Genomic DNA, 23,050 nt, shown 5'->3' on the forward strand with positions numbered 1-23,050 from the left:
CAACCTGATCGTGATGGCGCATATCGTAGAACTAGGCCAGCCACTTATTTTGAATTACTCTATTTTCCAATTGAAAAGCTTAAGAAAACATCATGTTTTAACAGAAATCCAATGATATAAAAATAGAAGTTCCAAAACCAGCGGAAAGAAAATACAAGCCCGACCTCGGATGTTACCAGTCATGAGCAAAAACTACTACAACTGTTCGAAATAACAAGACTAGTACAGTCTGAAAATATCCAACATATAAACTAGAGGAAGATAGGGATGGAGAAGGCGGAACTGCGGTCGCCAAGCAGCTACCTAGCAATCTCCAAGTGAAAGTCTGCACAATATAATCAGCAGCCGTTACCGTGACCAGAGACACCTGGATCTGCACACAAGGTGCAGGGGGTATCGTGAGTACACCAACTCAGTAAGTAACAAGTCCAACCTATGGACTGACAGGTAGTGACGGACCAAACCTCAACAGGTAATAACATATATCTGAATAGGAAAAGTAGACATGATTACAGTTCAAGTAAAGTTCAATAGTATTTAAATGCAATCGGAACAATACGAAGTTCAAAACTCAGAGATTTTACATATACCAATGCACAACTAGCATGATCAATGTTCCATGAACCTCCACTCACAAGTACTCAACCCCTCGGTACTGTATATGGCCATCCGGCCCAGGGAAGATCCATCCCGGAATATACATCACTGACCGCAGTCATCCAGTACCGAGGACACATGCCAATCCAGCCTCACGGAGAAGATCCATCTCCCGGTATAATACTTCGGACAAGATCCATGTCCAGGGAAGATCCATCCCTCAATATCATCATCTGCGCTCACTGGGGGTGTAAAGACTCCGGAGGGGCTTCTCTCATTAGCCCAAGCGCTATAACAAAGCCAACGAAGGCTTGTTCAATATCTCGCTGCGGTGTGCAGCCCAATCTCATATTGTCACTCAATATCAGGCTCTCGGCCTCCCTTAGTCATAACTCACCAGTCTCACACACGGGCTCCAAATGTCATGATACTAGCCCGGTCGACAATAAAATGTGGCAAATAGTAATAATCGAGACTGAGACATGATATAATATGCATGAAAAGGACTGAGTACAGAATATCAGTAAAATAAATGATATGACAGCAAGAAACGACCTCTTGGGTCTCAATAATATCGGCGTGAAGCCTTAACATGATAATCAGCATGATTTACAGCTCAACAACTAGATCACATAATTACAGCACAGATATCAGTAAAAAAGAACCACTAAGCGGTGTTCTCGAATGATCCAGGCCGCATTTCCCACGGTGCACACCCATACGCCCGTCAATTGGCATAGCATCACCTTCGTAATAATCATAGAACACATAGTTCGGGGTTTCAAACCCGCAGAACCAAGATTGGAAGCGTTACTTACCTCAAGCCAAGCCAAACTCTAGCCCGCGACGCCCTTTCCTCTCGATTCGGCCTCCAAATGCCTCGAAATCTAACCAAAATCAGTTCATAACCATCAATATATGCTAAAGGAGTGAAACCCACACGAAATTGATCAAATTACAACACAAATCCCGAAATTGACCAAATCCGAACCCCGGGCCCACGTCTCGAAATCCGACAAAATTTACATCAATGGAATCCTTATTCCCCCACGAGTTCATTCATACCAAAAATACCAAAATCCGACCACAAATGACCCCTCAAATTCCTAATTTTAGGTCTCCAATTTTTCCAAGCCCTAACCCTCATTCTGCTACTGATTTTCACATAGATTTCAAGCTTACAACCTTAAAAATCATCATAAAAACGAGTTTAGGGATCAAGGACCTTACCTCTAAGAAACCCTCTTGAATTCTCCCTTGAATTTGCTCTCCAAAGCTTCTTCCCGTTTGAAATGTTATGAAAAATAACCCAAATTCGCGAAGGGTGAAATATATATGTTCTGACCCAGCAAAACCGCATCTGCCGTCTAATTATCGCACCTGCAGACCTGCACCTGCGGTCCCAGGTGCGCATCTGCGGATTTCACTTATCCGCCCAGCCACCGCACCTGCGATCAAATTCTCGTACCTGCACCATTGCAGGTGCGCCCAAAGTTCTGCATCTGCGGCTCCAACCTTTCCCTCTCTTGGCCGCATCAGCGACTTCATTTCCGCTTCTGCGGGCCCTCACCTGCGGTTCCCAAGCCGCAGGTGTGGTTATGACAGGAACTGTGCACTTTAGCTGCCAATTCTAACTCAAAACCTCCCGTCAGCCACCCGAAATCACCTCGAGGCCCCCGGGACCTCAAACAAAAGCACGAGCAAGTCATACACCACCTTCCAAACTTGTACCAATCTTCAAAATACCTAAAACATCGGAACATCAAATTAACCATGGATTCAAGCCTAAGAACTCTAAAAACTTCCGAGTTCCGCTTTTGATCAAAAAGCCTATCAAACCTCGTCCGAATGACCTAAAATTTTGCACATAGATCCCATATGACAGAACGAACCTACTGCCACTCCGGGAATTCCATTCTGACCCCGATATCAAAATCTATCCTATCAACCGGAAAACGCCAAAAATCCTTTTTCGCCAATTCAAGCCTAAATCTACTGCGGACCTCCAAAACACATTCCGATCGCGCTCCTAAGTCCAAAATCACCTCCCGAAGCTATCCGAATCATAAAAACCAAATTCCGGGATCGTTTGCTCACAAGTCAACTTTCGGTTGACTTTTCCAACTAAAGACCAACTTAAGAGACTAAGTGTCTCAAACCTTCCCAAAACCATTCCGGATTCGAACTGACTAACCCAATACCACATATTACAGATGAGCAAAGCATAAAGAAGCAGAAATGGGGGAAACTGGGCGGTAACTCATGAAACGACCGGCCGGATCGTTAAATGACTCCTATTCTATTAAGGAAGGGACATCATTTGGTAAATATTTAGGGTTTCCAATGTTCCAAGAAAGACCTAAAAATGCAGACTTTCAATTCCTTCTAGATAATTTTAAGAATAGACTAGCGGGATGGAAAACAAACTTCCTAGTTATGACAGGCTGCACTACTCTTATTAAATCTACTCTGAACAATCTACCCAACCATATTATGCAGTATATTCAGATTCCAACGCATATCACTAATAAAATGGAGCAATTCCATTTGACTTAGATCGTAATATAAAACTTTTAATTCAAGCTACATATGTATCTAAATTGCGTAATAAGGGAGACCAAATCTACTGGGGTCTGACACCAATGGGAAATTTTACGGTGCACTCCATGTATACCAAATGAGAATTGGAGGCACAACAACTTACGATTAATTCAAATACTTTTTCTTGGAGTTGGAAACTTCCTGTTCATCCGAAAATTAAAAGTTTTATCTGGCTTCTATGCCACAATAGGCTACCAACCCGACTTTTCTTAAAAAATACTAAAATCATCCAGGATGCAACTTGCTTTTACTGTCAAAGGGAGGAAGAATCAATAAAACACATTTTCCTTGAATGTGCAAATGCTAGGAAATATTGGCAGGAATTAGGACTCATGCACCATATTAATCACATTACCCACTTTTCAGTCACACAAAGTTGGTTACGTAAGCTAATAAGCTATAAAGATATTAAACTCCCTTTCAACATAAATCCTTATACCTACTTACCACTTAGCTTATGGAATATTTGGATAACACGAAACAATAATCTTTACAACATGACTAAGGATAACATTCTTCTCAAAGACACATCTCAACAAGCAGCTAAATACACCTACTTGGTTGCTTCTACGCATAAGACTAAGCATAAAAGAAAAATTACTAAAAATATTAAATGGAACCCCCCAAATACCAACTTTTATAAGCTCAATACAGATGGAGCACATTCAGCCACCACTGTTGGGATTGGAGGACTAATTAGAAATTCCAAAGCTGAATGGATATTGGGTTTCTCAGATCTGCACCACACGACTCATCCACCTCGGCAGAACTCTATGCATTAACTCAGGCCTAAAATTGGCTTATGAAAATAACATAAGGCCACTGGAGGTGGAGGTGGATGCAATGGAAGTTACCATGCTAATACATACTGATAATATTGCATTCTCTAACATGATTAATGACTGCAGGTACTATTTGGGCCAGCTAGGTAATCCTGTAGTGCAGCATACGTACAGAGAACAAAACATGGTAGCAGATCAGCTAGCAAAGGTAGGCCAAAATTTTGGAAATGACTATACGCCAAGTGTGTTTGAAGATATTCCAACTTTCGTTGCGCAAATTTTTGAGAAAGACAAGGAATGTTTGGCACGACCTCCACCATGCCAAGGGACTGCTTGGCAAAATCACAGTGGCAATCTTGATCAGCCACCTTCATATGTAATTAGTTGTCATAATGATAATTCCACTAGGAAGACCATAACAACCGTAACTATTAGTAGCAATCTAGTACTTTGTAATAGCACAATAGTTTGTGATAGGGTGCCGGTCAGGCCCCAACCTTCTGTACGCATTACTTAATTATTAATATATCTTTCAGACCAAAAAAGAAAACTTAAAATTAGTGGTTTCAATTTTTTATTTTTATTTTTATTTTAACACTTTTATACATTTATTAAAATTAATACAGGTTTAACGGCTTCGAATTTCTTTGACAAATAGTAATTGTTTAATCCCTTTCCAATTCTTTTTGATTGGGGTTGGAGAGCGATCCATGAAGGATTTTACCATTGGAGAAAACATTAGCAAATGTTTTGTCATTTCTTTTCTCCAATTATCGATATTCATATCACTAATACTATGTTTTAAGTACATTTTTATTTTAATGCCCTAAAAGGCTGAAATACGCAAGTTTCCCCCGCCGTTTATATAGAGGCAGTGAAGTTCCAAGAGCAAAAAAGAAAAGGAGACTATAGAGAGTATGGCTATGGCTCTTCGAGTTAGACGCCTGAAAGAAGCTTATAGGCTTCTCCCTCTCATTTCTCCTGGCAATATACTCGTAAAGGAGAGCAATTTGCTTCCGCCTCTTTTGAATTTATCATGTGCAGACATCAATACAAAGTGTGGATATATATTTCATCAGGATCAGAGGTAACAATTTCTGTTTGCTGGATACGCCAATTTGAAATTTCTTATAAAAAGTAATATTTCCACTAGAAAGCGTGTTCATGATTTGTATATTTGAAGGCAATTGCATTTACTATTTTTTTGTTTTGAACTTTTACCTATTAATTTTGTATCTTTTGTTTTTATTGCTCCATATAGTGGTTTGAATATTTTTTTAAGCTGCTATTTTGGAGGTTGTAGTAGTCTTCACTTGTACTTGACAGTCTTTTTCAGGTATTCAACTACTATATCAGAAGCAGTGCCAGAAGAGCCTGTTGTACAACTCGATTTCCCTTCCTTCATTAAGTCTGCTATTGATAAGCCTGAAGGTGAGCTACTCTCACTTGGTAGATGCGATTTAGTTATTTCGAGGAAACTTGTGACGATGAAACCACATACTGAGGTCACATTTTGATTATGTTTGGCTACTTTTATCTGGCAAAAAGTCATAAGTTCTTGGAATATTTCATTGATTTGGTGGTATTGGTATCTAAACATTTGATGGATATTTCCAACAAACTAAGTTGATAAGCCAAGTTAAAGAAACTTATTTATGAAGAAAGAAGAAAACAACCTGAGCTGGAGGAAATTTTTAAGTAGCTTCGCTTTCCTGTATGACGGTGTTGTGAAGAGCGTGAAGCGAGGAAAAGCGACAAGCCCTTTTTCGCTTAAAGCGTTAAGCGGAATTAAAAGAAATATTAAAATAAATACTGCATAGACAACACATGTAACTGTAAGCAAATGCTCAATAATTCAATGTAAAAACTAAAGAGTAGCGTCAATGAAAGCACAAAATGAGCATCCTATTCTTGTACAAGATTGTCAAATTCTTGTATTCCACTATCATTACTATTTTGCTTGCCATCTTCTTCTTCTGGTGCCATTAAAAGAACAACTGAAGAACAAAAAAAAAAAAATTGGCAGTCACAACAACTGTAGAAAAACTGAAGAACAAAAAAAAAAATTGGCAGCAACTCGTTTTAATTTATAGCCCAAAAAACGAAACAAAAAAGAAGAAGAAGAAGAGAATGAGAAAAAGAAGAAGAACTGAAGAAGGATGCTGGCTGTAATGTTTCTTAGTAAATCATACGACTTCTATCTGAAAGGAGGAGGAGGAGGATACAAAATTTTAGCAAAAAGTGAAAGTATTGGTCTATAGTCTGCTGGCTGTAATGATGGTTGTTTCTTAGTAAATCATACGACTTCTATCTGAAAGGAGGAGGAGGAGGAGGAGGAGGAGGAGGAGGATACAAAATCTTAGCAAAAAGTGAAAGTATGGTCTATAGTCTGCTGGCTGTAATGATGGTTGTTTCTTAGTAAATCATACGACTTCTATCTGAAAGAATATCATGTCAAATTTGCCTTCGTCATTCCTCGTCTCCTCCACTTGTTTTTAATGGAATGCATGCAAGCAGTGGATTATGACAATGTTGTTCATGAAATTCTTGGTTAAGCCATCAATATCATTCTTTATTATGTTTTGAATACTTCATGTCTATTGCTTAACTTTTGGTGTTACAAAGTATTTCATTATCTGGTTGTAACTGGATAGATGTGCACAGTTGTCTCATGTCCGTTGCTCTGAACTTTATTCCTGAATGATTTGAACAAAATGTGCAGGCCCTTCTCATTGTTGGTTAAATGGAATTCCGGATAAGAAATTTTTGAAAGATGGCATCTTCCTAGTGCTCGTAACTGGATTCCTAGATAGTTCTTCAATCACCGAGGCAAACTTTGTTAGCATGCTTGAGAAAGTGAAGTTTCTCCAGCAGAGGTAGAGTAGATCCTTAAACAAACTTCTTTTGTCTTAGTTTTCTTATAAACATCTTTTTACAGATCTGTGCTTTCTTCTAATGTTGCAGATATCCTTTCCTTCAAATAATTGGTTACCAGGGTATCGAGAAGATCCCACTTTGCTCCAGTGATGTATGCTCACATCTGCTTGGGAGAACCTTGAAGGGAAACATTGCTTTTCCTCTTCTGCTATCTTACAAGGATGTTCTGGAGGTATATTCACAGAATTTTGCTGCTCAATTTGTGCAGTTCACAATATAATTTTCAATCTGTTTTATCATACTATAGTGTCATACGACAGCATAGCTGTCTCAAAGTGCTGGACCTTCTTTTGAAGTATTGTACTTAGTCAGAAGGGGGTTGCATATCTGTCTATTCAGTGAGATCTGAACATTCTGTTATAAGTGGTACCTGGATCCTGACCCTTCTTATATTGGTTTGCTAACTTGTGGTCTCTGTTAGTATAAGTGTATCCATCGGTATTTCCTTGCTAATGTTCTAAAGAAAGCAAGATAAACTCTATCATGTTAAGGAATAATTTTCGATTGTTTGGTAGGTTATTGAAACATTTTTTTCATGTCCCGTCATGGAGTTATGTATGACACTGGTTTTTTAACAGGGAGAGAAAGATTAGTAAATCTCTTTTAAGTCCTAACAAAAAATATGAAAATCGATATACATTGTAAACTAAAGAACAATGCTTCAAAAGTTTGTTTAACATTCTTAGAAAGTCAAATTGTGGACCAAATGGATGTACAGAACTTAGCATAACCTCATCATTAAACTTTGATTTTATTTACAGTATTGGTCAAGTAGTTCGAATTTTGTGTTAGGCTTTTGCTAATCTCCTTTAATGTGCAAAGGACCACTTATCTGGTAGTTAGGCTTAGAAATGTGTCGGCATTAGAGCTAATTGGCATTATGCTAGAAGATGCAACTGGTATTGTGGGTAAGTACATGTCATCTATCTTTTTGTTCACGCTTTTAGATATGGTTCAGGACTGGAAATATTGTGCTTAATCGTTAAGTTTGCGGCTCCCTCATTAAAAACTTGTTGGTCGGTGTTGGGTTAAGATCTGGCTTCTGATTCTTGTAATTTGTCCATGTTTTTTGGGTCTTGAGTATTACTTTGTTGCTTGGTGCCTTCCATACAGTTAAATTTTGCATATGCGTATAATAAACATTTGCTTTTGGGTGATATTTGCTCTTGGCCCTAATATCCGCGTTTCTGCAACCTTTATTTCATTTACTCATGTTCTGATTGTCACTGGATTCATTCATTAGTTATGAATTTGACATACTATTCCCTTTGTTAGATTGCTAGTGAGGCCTGCTATGTGATGTTTAAAGGTTTGAAGAGTCCTTCAATCTATTATGGGAACGATGCAGAAATGGTGATTCTAGACAAAGGTATGCTGTGTTTCCCTCTTTCATATCCGGCATGCTTTTGGAATGGGATCGGGTGTTTTCACGTCTTACCATAGTGCCGGCTTTGTCTTGATTTCCGATTGATGAACAAGAAGGAAAATGGAATAATTCTATTTTTTACTCGCCCCAGGCTACGTGTCCTTTTATTTTTATGAAGTAAATATATTCATTAATGGCATCGAGAAGATGAAAAAAGTACAAAAGTGATTCTGATAGCTCCATTACATGAGAATTAGGCTAAGACTAGGGAGCTTAAAAATCCAAAAAATGGTCAATGTTATCTACAGGGGACAGCTTGCACCAGTTAAACAGATTCATAAAACACCTAGCTTTCAAAAGCGATTTGGAGTTGAGACACCATCAAAACATCTATGATTTCTTTCCATCCATAGAGACCAAAAAATACTTGCTGGAACCATTCACCATATGTTCTTGATGGTTTTATCAACTTTCCAGCTTTCATAAGCTTCCTTTACTTTATTGGCATGACCCAGTTAAGTCCAAAAATCGAGCAAAACATGTTCCTAAGATCTGCTGCTACTCTAGATTGGAGAAGAAGGTGACTGATGCTTTCTAAGTTGAGAAGACACATGTAACATCTATTTACAAGCTGAATGTTCCTTCTACAGAGGTTATCCTGGGTCAAACATGCCTCATTTAGTGCTGTCCAACTAAAGCAAATTATTTTTGTGGGTAGCTTTGTTGTCCAAATTAGCTTCCAGGGCCAGTTATCTATCATTGCATTTTTGGCACATGCATGGTTTTATCCTGCTTTAATTCCCTCATCTCAATCTGTCAACTTCCTGAGTATTCATTGTGCATCTCTCTAGCTTTGAAAGTAGTTGCAGTAGATAATTGAGTTTACAGTTGTGGACATTCCTCCTCAATTCCTAGGAGTTACCTGCTCTATTCTGTGAAATTGTTGAATCTGGATCAACTTTAATCAAAAAAAGATTAGGGAATTCCTCTTTTAGAATAATGCTGTCCAACCATTTGTTCTTCCATATATTGATATGAACTCCATTTCGCACTTTGAATTATGGGTTCTTCCATAAGTTGCATATGCTTTTCCACAAGCCTACTCCAAGTGGCTGTCTTGGGAATTTTGAGCACCAGTGGTTCTCCACCCACCATTTTGTCTTAATTATGGCTCAACACGCCCCCTCATGTATTAGCCTATTTCTTTTTCTTTTTTTCAGGGGCTAGACACTTGTACTATATATTTGCGTGGTAGTGAGATTTGAACCTGGGACATCTTGCCTACTCCGATACCATGTAAAGAAGATGGACTTTAGGCCTAACTCAATCCCAGAAACTAGCTCATGATATGAGGATTGCCTAAAACCATATCAGCAGACAACAACCCATTCTCTCAACCAGTGTGGGACCTTCTAAGAATGGGGTCCAACATTGGATAGTCTGACTCGAAATAGCTAACGTATCTGTAAAAATTTCGCTGGAAAACTAGGGAACATATGCTCTGATCCTTGTCGGAACCTACTCCAGTGGTCAAATCCGCAGAACTCCAGATGGTTCAAGTTGGAATGAGAAATTGATCCTTAAGAGCAAAGCCTCATCCTCGAAAAATGAGATCTTGTTGGCGCGTGAGATTTGTATTACCAGCGTTACTCATTGGATTTTGCTTAGCGGAAAATATTGGGTTTTTGTGGTGATGTTGGATATTGCACATCACTCATGAAAAGAAGTTAAGATCTGATAACTTTCAGCCACCGGAAAATGCACGGCAATGATATTTTCTTTCTGAATGTTGTTTGTTACTGCGCAACGAATAAAGGCTTTGATACTTCAATGAACTGTGTGACCTTCTCGTCTGAACGTTTAAGTTATTAGAAAGAACACAGTTTATTTACTTAATCATATATGTCTCAACATAATATATAAGTAAATGCAATACAGAGAAATTAGCCTCAATTGTTGGGTAATGCATACCCTATAGCATTAGGTATTGCTAGTCAAGTTGCTAGATTTAAAACTAGAACTTCAACAACTTGCTAAGATTGAAGAGGTCTCATGGAGGCAAAATCTAGATGCTTAAGGCTTAAAGAAGGGGACATATACACCAAGTATTTTCAGAAAATGGCAAACTCTCACGGAAGGAACACCTATATTGACAAGCTCAAAATTGGCAATGAAATCATTGAAGAGAGGGGGCAGATTAAGGAGGAAATTTTAGACTTCTATCAAAAGCTCTATACTGAAAATGAGCCTTGGAGACCAATTGTAGACTTTGAAGATCTGGCAAGTATCGCAAGTATCACTGAAGAAGAAAAGATAGAACTGGAAAAAGCTTTTGAAGAAGAGGAGATTCTAGCAATTATTCAATCATGTGCACTTGACAAGGCATCGGGTCCGGATGGCTATATAATGGCCTTCTTCCAAAAGGCATGGAGAATCATCAAGGCAGATGTAATTCAGGCACTCAACCATTTTCCTCAACACTGTCATATGGTTAAGTCTTGCAATGCCTCATCCATTGCTTTAATTCCTAAAAGGAAAGGAGCAATTGAGCTCATGGATTATAGACCAATAAGCCTAATTGACAGTGTCTATAAAATAGCTGCAAAGTTACTGGCTGAAAGATGGAAAAAAGTGATTGGGAAACTTATTTCTGGACATCAAAATGCCTTCATCAAAGGCAAGCAAATCACAGATGCAGCCTTAATTGCCAACGAAGTTCTTGACTAGAAACTGGAGAGAGGTGAATCAGGCATCCTTTGTAAGTTGGACATAGAGAAGGCCTTTGATCAACTCAACTGGAAATTCCTCATCACAATGCTAAGGAAGATGAGATTTGGTGATAGATGGATCAAATGGATTAAATTCTGCATTAGAACTGCGAAATACTCAGTCTTGGTCAACTCCAGCCCAGTTGGTTTTTTTTTCTTCCTACAGAAAGGTATCAGGCAGGGAGACCCTCTCTCCCCCTTTCTCTTTATTTTGGCTATGGAAGGGTTAAGTAGAATGCTTGAAAAAGCAAGAGACCTGCAATGGATAAAAGGTTTTGAAGTAGGCACTAGTCAAAGGAATGTAATTACAATCTCACATACCCTCATTTTTTGTGGAGCAGAGTCCCAGGTGCTACACTTAAATCTAACACTTCTTATTTTTGAGGCACTATTAGGGCTACACATTAATATGATGAAAAGCTACATTTATCCGGTTAATAATGTTCAGATTTGGAGACTCGGCAAACGTCTTGTGTTGCAACATTTGTACTTTTCCAACAACATACCTTGGGCTACCACTTGGTGCTAAATTCAGGTCAACTGAAATTTGGAATGGTATATAGGAGAATTTTGAAAAAAGGTTGGCTACTTGGCAGATGCAATACCTCTCAATGGGTGACAGACTCGCGCTTATCAATAGTGTTCGGGACAACATCAACACATATTTTATGTCATTATTCCCCATCCCAGGCAAGGTGAAAAAACAACTGGACAAGATTAGAAGGAATTTCTTTTGGGAAGGTAGCAGCGAAACATACAAGTTTCATTTGGTCAAAGGGCCAAAAATCACACAACCTAAGTGGGCGTTTGGACATAAGAATTGTAAAGTCGATGTTTGAGAGATGTAGCTCCTACTACGGTGTTCAGTCTATTTGTAGTGAATTAACTACACCTTTTCATCACCTACAAAAGACATAACTCCCGTGGATCTCGGGGATCCCTCTTTCTCGGGGTATTTCCTGGGTCAAGTATTCCGCTCGTTTGATGTCAAAATTCCAGAAAAAAAAGTGAACAAGCGAAAATGGTATTTGAAAATTAGAGCTGTGTTTGGCTGTTTTTGAATTTTTGTGAGTGATCTGAAGTGAAAATTTTGAAAAACGGCTTTTTGGAGTTTTCAAATTTTTGGAAAATACTAAAATTCATCTTCAAGTGAAAATTGAAAATTTTATGGCCAACACTCATTTCGAAAAGAAGTGAAAAATTTTCGGCAAAAAAGTGATTTTTTTTCTATGGCCAAACGGGCCCTAAATCCCTTGGTGGTACGGGCATAAAATCTAGCCATCCACAGCAAATGCATGCTTATAAAATGGCTTTGGATATGTGGTCAGGAATCACCTGCTCTTTGGAAGGATGTGGTGGCTGCAAAGCATGGTGTGCAGAGCCATTGGTGCACCAAAACCTGTAGAGCTCCACATGGTGTAGGATTGTGGAAGAACATAACCAAACTGTGGGATGAATTTTACCTGCAGGTTCCAGGTTGGTAATGGCACAAACATAAAGTTTTGGAAAGACAAGTGGCTGGGGAATTCAGCTTTGCAAACTGATTATCCTAATCTTTTCCTGATCTCCATTAATCCAGACTCCACCATCTCACAAAATAGAGCAGACAATGCATGTAACCCACAACTCAGAAGGAACCTACAGGATTGGGAGCTTGAAGAACCTACTCAACTTACTTGAAAGATTAGGAAACTGCATAACCAATGAGCGGATTTCAGACAGACTAAGATGGGGTGATAAAGAAGATGGTCTATACTCTGTTAAAGCAGGATATTCAACTCTTTCTGCCCAGAATGAGATGGTGGATAATTGGTCATGGAAATTAATCTGGAAAATGAAATTACCCCCTAAGGTGATTTGTTTCAGCTGGACAACACTCTACGTAGCATGTTTGGCTCAAGACAATCTCCGAAGAAGGAACATACACATTGTCAACGGATGCTATATGTGCCATCGGAACATAGAAACCAACAGTCATCTTTTATTACATTGTGCGGTTGCTACGGATATCTGGAACATCTTCTTTTCAGTTTTTGGACTCAGTTGGGTCATGCCTGAGAGGATTAAGGATGCCTTCATATGTTGGAGTTCTTGGAAAGTTGGTAGGTTCATCAGGAAGATCTGGAAAATGATTCCTGCCTGTATTTTTTGGTGTATCTGGACAGAAAGGAACCGAAGATGTTTTGATGAAATATCAACTCCTAATCACACTCTCAAGGCTAATTGTCTTTTATTTGTATGTAGCTGGACTGCTGGAGTGATCTCTTTCCTGTAAACTCCACTGATAAGTATTTGGACTTTGTTAGCTCCTTATCTTTAGTATAGGGCACATTGTAATTGAGCTAACAAACTCACTTTTGCATTTACTATCTTTTTTACTATTTGCATCTACTTGATGCCATTAATGATATCCCTTACTTCATCCCCCCAAAAAAAAATGTTATGGCTCATCCTTGTAATGGAGGACAAGCCATACCCTGTCTAACTGATATTGCTTTTTCTGCCTCAGGAATCAGGAGAAGAAGTTAAGAAAAATAGTTACTGGTTTCGTTAACTAAATAGAAATTGAACTCCTTGTATATTGTCTGTGTGTATTTTGAGCAGCACTTGCATTGTATTGGTCTTTCTCCCATCTATATCAACTGCACCCTTTGTATAGCATGTAGAATATTTTTCATTCATGTTTCCCATATGCTCTTCCTGATATTCTGAGTTTCTATAGTAAGTTTGATTACTTTATCTTCGGGGATTAAGGATGCAGACCAACTAAAAAGAGTAGAATAGTTACAATGTTACCTTGCTTTCCATGTTTTTATATGCTTCATTTTTCCATAAAATAGAGTTTCTGTATGTCCATTTTCCTTCTATTGTCATAGTACTGAGGTTCTTTCTTACCTTCTGCGATATCAGCAATCAAGGATTTCAGAGCGCAAGAGAGTGAGGCCCCTAAGATCCTGACAAGCACATGGGTAAAGCCAACTGATGAATTCAAGGAACCACCTCTCTGTTTCCCCTTGCGAAACCTGTTTCTTTACTTTCCAGGTAGAGGTTCCCCTGTTGAGCTGTCCCATACTGTTGATTTAGCACTTTTTTAAAAGATTATTATGAACATCACCATCTATTAATTACTGGGGAGGTGCAAGGATTTCTGCCTCAAATGTTCAACTTGTGTGTTCTGCCGTCAGTAAGAAATTATGAAGTACATCCCCCCTTCCTCCCTCGTCTTCTTGTTGCCATGTAGAAAGAGGGATAATCAGATAAGAACAGAACAGAACAATTAACTACCTGAAGAAGCAATCAAATTCAAGGTTAATTTGTATGGAATGGTGAATTATTGCTCTTCCAACTGAAAGGTAGAGAGGATAACATTGTATTTCATGTTACTCATCAAAGAGTAGTTTGTTAAACTATCAAATTAAATGTTGATAATGTTCAGTGCATAAAGCAGTGCTATAATAGAAAGTGGTAAAGAGGTACCCAGTCGGTGTTCTCTTTCAACCGCTATGATGTAGCTTGGAGTTATGGTGGAAGATATTTGAGATTCGAAACTGATAGCTATCTCAATTTACTTTCGAAAGCTTCCCTTGTCTAATAATTTTCGGAGATGATAAAAAGAGGTGTTCCCACTATTTCAAAATTCAAGGATTGTGATTTGCCTGAAGCCCCTTCTTCCTAGCATTTGTCACTTATACTTTAGTTTCTGACTTTTCTTGCAGGTGGTATTTCAGTTGATGAGAGTGGCAATCGCCTTTTCCTTTCTGACTCCAATCACCATAGAGTTATTGTACTAGATGGCAATGGAATGATTTTAGACTCTGTACGTGTCAGGCTTGCATGGGTGGCTTCATGATATTTGATGATTATATCGTACTGCTAAAGCATAACTGGAATTGCTAATGCAAACATTATCATTTTTGACATAGATTGGTTCTTCTCCTGGTCATGAAGATGGAGAATTTGAATATGCGAAGTTAAAGCGTCCGGCAGCTTCTTTTTATCATGCCGCTGAGGACTGCCTATACCTTGTGGACTCGGAGGTAATAGCATTGAAGCTCTTTATGTTTCTTATGATATCCTATCTCTCATTGTCTAATTTTGTTGGTTAAGAGGGATAAAAAAACGTAAAGAAAAGGAGGTGGGGGTGCTTGATATAGCAAAAAGTGAAAAATAAAACAACTCCATCACACATGATTTTTGATCTTTTGGAATGTCCAAATTGCTAACTCACTTGCAGAAAAAAAATCAGCTGTTAAAGAGCTACTCTCATTTAGTCATTCATTTCTTAAAGCATCATGTGCTGTGTTTCATCTCAAACTAACTATGAGAATATTCTAATAGTCAAAATTGTCTTTCTTCTTGCCATAAGAGTATTATATACATGAGACTCATTTGTTAATCGTTCTATGTCCCTAAATGTTATATAACGGGGATAGAGGGAGTAAAAACGTTCGGCAAAAGAACATTAAACTGAATTAATGAGTGTCGCAGAAGCATTAAGCATAATTGCGATTTTATTTGTGTATTAGCAAATACAGCCTGGCTTAAGCTTGCTATTGATAAGCGAGTTGAGCTCGTACCAGCTCAAGTTTGGCTAGTTTAAGTTACCGAATTCTTCTTTTCAAACTTTTACATATTTATATTTTGTTAAAAATAAAAGCAAAGGTATACATTAATTGAGTTATTTGTTGGCAATTTGTTTTTGAACAAGTCAATATATCTTTTCTAGTTGCTAGTGTGGAAAGATTTTAATGTTCAGGTCCTATCTAGTATTAGTTTGGAATAATATTTTGTTCTAGTTTTTCCCTACATAATTTTAGATATGCATAAATCATATAAAAAAGTTAATGAATTTTTTAATAGATAATTTGAGCTACAGTAAAGTGATTCAAGCTCAGCCTTGTTTACTTTATCCAGAGAAGCTCAGTTTTCTGAATTTATTGGGTTGAGCTTTTAACATAAACATGAACTCAAGAACTTGGATTAGCTGACCTTGATTACGTGTTTACACCTCTATTTTAAGTGAACTTTGTGAAAGAGAGTGGTAAAAGCAAGGCAAGTGTGGTTTTGCAAGTTTTGACTGATGTAGTTTGTCTCTTTCATCGGCAAATGAGTCTGCAGTCATTCTTAGACTTTTGGCTGCATTACATGGTCACCTGAGTTTGAAAAGGAACTGTCAGTCCGCTCAAAGTGAATCTCCTTATATCCCTTTTGGTTCTTTTGAAGATAACATCCATCTTCTTCCTAAAGAAAGTCTACCTTATACTAAATTACAAAAGATAGCATGGCCCCACCTTTAGTTTTGTCAATGTAAGCGTTTTTATTTCTCTATTAACAACCACGATGTAGCAGGGAGTCCTACATGTTCCCCATTTGATCCTACAGAATACACAATTTTCAATATTTCTCTTAATAGTCAAATGAAGTAGAGTAGAAACTCAGCATTCAAATTATGATTCAGAGTGTAATACACTAATACCTGTGCTCCTCGCTTCACCATGAGGTTTATTGTTGTTGAGTTAGCCCTCAATCTACAGTTCTCACCTACAAGTATCACACTTTCAGTTTTTTTTTTTTTTAAATGTCAGTTAACCTTTTTGGGAAATCATTGGGTTTGTTGTTGTTGTAGTTAACCTTTTTAGGTTAATTGACATAAAAAACTATACCAACAGATATTCTGTCAAATGGGATATAGAATGATCTTGAGATACTATGTTACTCAAGACATTATGACTTCCATGCATCTCCTTTTTTTGATACTTGAGTAATAGAATGTTCTACTGCTTTACAGCCTTGAGCTTTTTGTCCTAGTGGTTGAAGACACTTATTAGTTCATTAGGCTTCCCTGTTATTTCATAACGCTAACAAATGTGCCCCTGGTGTGAAAGAATCATGCTATTAGGAGAGCTGATATGGGGAGGAGGGTTGTGGAGACTTTGTACCCAAGAAGCAAAACAAATAAAAATAGTAGCATTTGGAGCTGGATATTGGGGAAGCTTTGGCCTGGAAACGATCTAAATGCACAGTCTGAAGAATTGCAGCCGGACACATTGCTGTTTCCGTGGCACATGCTGAATTCTCCAAATGGCGATCTCCTCATTTTAAACCGCAGGTAGATACAACAGCTGGTCCAATTATCTTCCAAGTTATAAGTCTGCAAATGCTTTATATTATTTCTCCCTCACCAAGTTCTAACCTCTAATTCAAATGCAAGGCACATCACACATATTTTGCACGAAGATTTTGTAAATTAACCTAGAAGACTAGCTCTGAAACTTTTTCTATTTCGTTTAATTGGTGAAGTGTAAAGGCATAGTCTTGCTTGTTGATGTTCTGATTCAGCAATAGGAAACAAGAGTGCCCTTTATTGGTTCTAACAATCTATAGGAAATGGATCTTCATCTTTTAGAAAGCACCGATTGTCGAACAATAAGGAAAAGAAAATGAAGCAATAATCACATGATGGATGCAGGGAACATAACTTGTTTTTGGAATTCCTGCTTGCTTTTTCTTCAATTGCAAATCGGATCAAGACGACCGCAACAGCAATGCCTTAAATCAAGCTAGTTGTGATCGGTTATACGAATCATCACTATCCATTTCGCTCAATTTGAATTCGTTTCACTCCAATATTAATAATTTAAACTCTTTAGTAATAGAAGTTCTTTACATCTTCTGTTAACATACAAATGCCAAGTAGTTGGTTTCGCCTACATGGATCTTCCCATTATCCAATACATTCTGTTTTTTCACTAAATTTGCATGAATTCTACGAGACTGTAGGTTTTTGGGCCAACTTCCTTATGTGATTTTGGTCTACCTCGTTCCCTTTTAACACCTTTGTTGTCATGGTTTCATACCTACGAACCGGTGTATCTGGATGTCTGTGTAGGACATGACCAAACCATCTCAAATGACCTTTTCTCATTTTATCTTTTTATGTGCTACTTGCACTTTCTGCCGTGTATGGTCAGTTTTAATCTTGTTTAATCTTGTGTGTTCGTACATCCATCTTAATATTCCCATTTCTACAATATTCATTTTGTTGATATTCATTTAACACTTCATTTTTGTCCTCTTGACTGGTTCTGGCATTTTGTTCAATTTCTATTATTTTGTTCTTGGAAACATTTCAGTATATATTCTAAATTTTCAAACCAAACTCTGTAACTGTTTATCTGGTCATAGCTCTTAAACTGTGTGATCTATCTGTTTTTAGGTCTTAAGCTTTATAATTTTTTTTCCGGTGGCATAACTAGGTATGTTTGTATCACATAACCAGTTTAAGAAATTGGAAATGATCGGAACATATGCCCGATATTGGTTTTCATTTTTGTTTGAAAAGAATATTTGACCCGAACTGGCCAACATTTCATGAACTTAGAAATTGCATATGATGAAGATGAACAAGTTTGTCATCTTGTCTCTTTGGTCCCTTGAAGGAAAATGGAATAATAGAAGCCCAAACATTCTCTTTCCAACTTATATTTTGCAAAATTTGTTTCTGGATTTTGAAATTAAATATCTTGATAATTTCTGCACTTGTATATGTAAAATTCTATGGTTTGAGCTTTGGGGTTGCCCTCACTTGAAATCTTTTTGCATGCAGCTGCGAGACATTGTGGATCATGGATTTAGCCTCTGGTGTTATCAGAGAGGTTGTTAAAGGTATAGAAATTATTTCCAAAAATGGTCTTAATTTTCTCTACTCTAACAGTTAGCCTTGTCGGTTGTTGACTCACCCATACTCTAAAAGGATTTTCAAATATTTTGGAGATCTGTGAGCCATTGATCCTGGAGAAGTCTACGCTTTTGAATCAAATGCCTAGTGATTGGTTGCAGCAGCAAGGAGATGCAAATTACTCATCAAAGAGAATTCCATATCTTGAGCTTATGTCTTCTGTCACAACTTTTCAGGATCAGATGCTCATCTGTGATACAGGTAATCATGTCTTAATTGAATGCATCCGTTGTAACTTCTGCTTTGTTTGATTCAACTATTGATTTGTGCTTATCTGAAGTTGGTCAGACTGTATTAAAACTCAATAGAGACTCGGGTTCTATATCAAGCTTCCAGATCTCTAATTTGGGGATCCTTGGGTTTCCTTACTGGTCCTCATCTCCTCTTGAACGAGTATGTGCTGCGTAAGTGTAACAAATTAAAGAAGTTCTAGTCATTGTTCTTTTCTGCTTTCTCTGGGTGATTATGTTAATTTACTGTGTCGATTTCTGCTTATGTTACAGTGATGAAGCATTGGCAGCAAATCCCATGGATCACCTAGAATCTTTCAACTTGTTGCCAGGTAGTAAAAACCTATTGGTTACATGTAGTCTAAATAATAAGTGAAAAAGCTTTTGTCTGGAAAAAATACTTATCTTTCAGCTGTTTATCATTACCTATATTTATGTACCTTCAATTTTGTATCTTCTTTTTCTGGATCAGATTTTCTTCCAAGAATTTGGTTGTAATTTTTTATAAATTTTGATTTGTTCCAAAGAGGAATTTTTCTTTTTTTGATTTACTCCAGAGGATGAGACTAGAAATTACTACATAAGTAGTTAGGTAAATATTAAAAATAATACTTTAAATGTAAATGGAGTATGTTGGATCAAATTTACTTCTGAAGTGGCTTTGGAGGTACAATCTGGAGGTTAATGGTTTGTGGAGAAAGGTCATCTTGGTATGGATAAAATGGGCAACGGTACTCTAACACTGTTAACAGTCCCTATGGGGTTGGGTTATGGAAGTCAATTAGACTTCACTGGAATACTTTGGCTTCTAATACCACCATAAGGGTAGGTAATGGAAGGAAACACTTTTCTGGAGTGATAATTGGTTAGGGCATGGCCCTCTCAAAGAACTATTTCCTGATTTTTTCAACGTTGCAACATCACCTACAGCCACATTAGATACAGCTTGGGGACAACAAGGATGGAATGTTACTTTTAGGAGGGCTCTGAATGACTGGGAACTAGAGGGTTGTGGATTTCTTTAAGATCTTGGGAGAACTTCAAGGTCTCAGAGAATCTGAAGATAAACCTTGTTGGAGCCTTCGCAGGGATGGGAATTTTACAGTTAAATCTGCATATACCTTCATTTTTATTCCAAACCAACGGTTAGAACAAATATATTTGGGAAGTCAAGGCACCTTTCTAGGTAGTATGCTTTCCATGGTTAGTGGCAAGAAAGACTTGTCTAACCCAAGAGAACTTGAGAAGAAGAGGTTTTCAGCTATGCTCTAGGTGTTTATTACTATGTGGTACAGCAGTAGAAACTAATAGCCATTTGTTTCTTCGTTTCCTTTCACTGACCAACTGTGTCAGCTCTTTCTTAATGGGCCTTAAATGGAGCATGCCAGCAAACATTGTAATCTGCTGAGGGGTATAATGAGACAGAAGAAATGTTGGAGACTGGTTCCTGCTTGCATATGGTGGACAGTCTGGAAGTAGAGAAATTTAAGAATTTTTGAAGACAGAAGCAACTCTTTACAGAACATCAATATGAAGTGTTTTCTTTTGATTCATTTCTGGTGTTAAGAAAGCTATGTAGAGGAGGCAGAACCTCTAGTAGACCTGATCGGTGCGCTGTGATCTTAGGCGGACATAGCTGGTTTTTGTTTTCCTTGTAAATATAGCTTGGCACTGCCTTAGTGCTGTTTTTATTTTCTTAATATACATGTTACCATTTTTAAAAAAAAAAAGTTTGTTAGATCAAATTTGAAATAATATAAAGTTACCTTTGACGACCAATTTTATGTGATGGGCAGATGGACGAAGCAGGGGTTTAAAATGTTAATCTGACTAGTGTGTTATACTATCAAAGTTTACAATTGAACGATTGATGACATTGAATTGTTATGCGAATTGTATTTAATGATGTTATTAGTATTTGATAACACTTTGAGATGTCCCAAATTGAAAAATGCATTACAAAGAAGGAGATTAGTTGTTGGATTGTCACAGCTTCCTGTTGAACAAGTAGTTTTATGGATCAATAGAAAAAGAGAAAGTAGGCCAAGTATTTCTAGATCGAGGAGTACTGTATGATAACATCGCTGCTTCATTTCTGTAACAGGTAGAGTTGACATACGCCTGAATGTAGATATTCCAGAATATGTTGATCTAATCGAACCACTGAGTGAAAATTGCGTATGGAGGCAAGTTAGAGGGGCAGCAACTGAAATATCCGAGGCAGACAGCACAATTACGTCTTCAGAAAAGGTTTCTAATGCTTGGACCTTTTAATCTCCATGTATTTGTATCGCCCATAAATTCGACTTCCCTCATTCCAAGCTGATTTTTCCACTTTTCATTTTTGTGAAGTTCCAAAATAATTTTCTAAAAAAGAATGTTGGTACATACCATGTAGCACAAATAGTTGTGGGACCACTTTAATAGGTAGAATATAGTCCAACATTTTATCTCAAATACTAAATAATTCACTTTTTCGACTCCTCTAATAGCAGTACAAAGTCGAAGCAAGAGATCTAATTTGGGATGAATGCAGTATTAGGTAGCGAGCACTTCAAATAGTGCCTCATTTCAAGTAGCTTAAAGAGTTAAATTGATGTGGATATGCAGGTTGGTGTTGCTCAGCAATGGTATGATGAAATTGACCACCTTGCCTTTTCAACACCGGAAATAGAATCAGCCATAGAAGAGGTAAGTGTGAGTCGTGGTGAAGAAATTCCACAAGGGAAAATCGAGATCAGTTGCTCCATTAATACAAGTCCTGGAACAAGCGAGGTATGTTTTTTCCCACACAATTTTGCTTTTGATTCTGAATTACTAAGATTCTCCAGGATTTATGTGAAATTTCTCGCTTAAGTTGTTTAAAATGTTAAACATTTCAGTTAATTGGTATTACCTGCATTTCATACTGAATTTTGGCGTAGAAAAATGATGCTTTACTCATTATGTGATTGTTTTCATTTCTCTGGTTTCCCCACCAGGTTATCATTTGTGCTGCAGCATATTTGAGACTGAAAAAGGATACAGATGTCTGTAGTGAAAGTAGACAGAGGAAAGCAGCCAGGATAGCAGATCTGTTGAATCAGGGGAGGACAAGGGTAAGCAGAGATGTTATAGTCCAGTTCTTGCTGACATCAAAAAGAGATCTAGAAGAAGTCATCATAACGAGACCTATACATGTGAGACTCAAGTTTGATTGTCCAAACCACCCAAAAGCAGATAATTCCAAAGATATAATTTTGACTGACACCTCTTTAAATGTGAATGTTGCTCTGAGTAACATCTAACAACTAGTGTATGGATGACTCTTAATGATATCTATGCCTCATCATCTTGAAGGCCAAATTGTGCACACCTCGACTATTTCACCAGTACAGGTATCGGATAACTCCGATCTGTGCTCATTATTTTGTATGAATATGTGAGTTGTTTGTTCTATTTTCTAGTGGCTTTTCTATCAATGTATTAGTATGTTGTTATATTCCTAGACGATGTACCGTTTTCTTCTGTTTAGTCGACTCCATAATATCTGTATGAAGCTGTAAAATTAATAGTTCTACTATGGAGAAAACCTTTCCCTCTCTAAATGTACAGGTTTCAAATGCATAATTCTGAACTGTTCGCCTGTTAGACTGCTATATTTTGGCGAGTGTGGAGAGGGTTGGGTTGCTCATCTGAAAATTTCACTTTTTTATATATATTCTTTTTTATTTTCCTACAGGGTAAGACTTAAAAAATATTCAAACTATGAATATTGAGAAACAATTACCGCCGTTTTAAATTGTTCTTGTACTTGTTATGGTTAGTATTGGTCTCATATTTGTATGATCTGCCTTGACTTAATGACGTTTACAAGGAAAAGTTTGGATGGATTATGATGTCCAATGTAGATAATGTATGTTAAAACTGTTGAATGAGGTAATTAAAGCCCTCGAAACTGAATATCACAGAAAATTGATCCTACACTATCCCAATTTCGTACTATTAGTCCCTATACCTTGATAAGCTATCACACAAGCAGTTACTTCGGC

General features: G+C 37.6%; 1 protein-coding gene across 1 annotated transcript; it reads left to right on the plus strand.

Moving 5' to 3' along the window:
- Positions 1–4,826: 4,826 nt before the first annotated feature.
- Positions 4,827–22,600, plus strand: LOC109240608. Its single transcript, XM_019407275.1, has 16 exons — positions 4,827–5,067; positions 5,317–5,411; positions 6,703–6,856; positions 6,945–7,089; positions 8,193–8,286; positions 13,962–14,093; positions 14,768–14,868; positions 14,975–15,088; positions 16,937–17,160; positions 18,658–18,716; positions 18,805–18,990; positions 19,070–19,193; positions 19,293–19,351; positions 21,124–21,269; positions 21,630–21,794; positions 22,001–22,600. The coding sequence occupies exons 1-16, from the start codon at positions 4,898–4,900 to the stop codon at positions 22,304–22,306; spliced, it is 2,274 nt and encodes a 757-aa protein (XP_019262820.1). The 5' UTR covers positions 4,827–4,897; the 3' UTR covers positions 22,307–22,600.
- Positions 22,601–23,050: the final 450 nt, after the last annotated feature.

Source organism: Nicotiana attenuata, unplaced genomic scaffold (assembly GCF_001879085.1).
Source record: "Nicotiana attenuata strain UT unplaced genomic scaffold, NIATTr2, whole genome shotgun sequence".
Lineage (NCBI taxonomy): Eukaryota > Viridiplantae > Streptophyta > Magnoliopsida > Solanales > Solanaceae > Nicotiana > Nicotiana attenuata.

Excerpts from the sequence above, each read along its gene's own strand:
- LOC109240608 (XM_019407275.1), top strand. The coding sequence starts at position 4,898 with ATGGCTATGGCTCTTCGAGTTAGACGCCTGAAAGAAGCTTATAGGCTT. Across the intron at positions 5,412-6,702 it reads TGCTATTGATAAGCCTGAAG|GCCCTTCTCATTGTTGGTTA; the intron begins GTGAGCTACTCT and ends CAAAATGTGCAG. Across the intron at positions 6,857-6,944 it reads GTGAAGTTTCTCCAGCAGAG|ATATCCTTTCCTTCAAATAA; the intron begins GTAGAGTAGATC and ends CTAATGTTGCAG.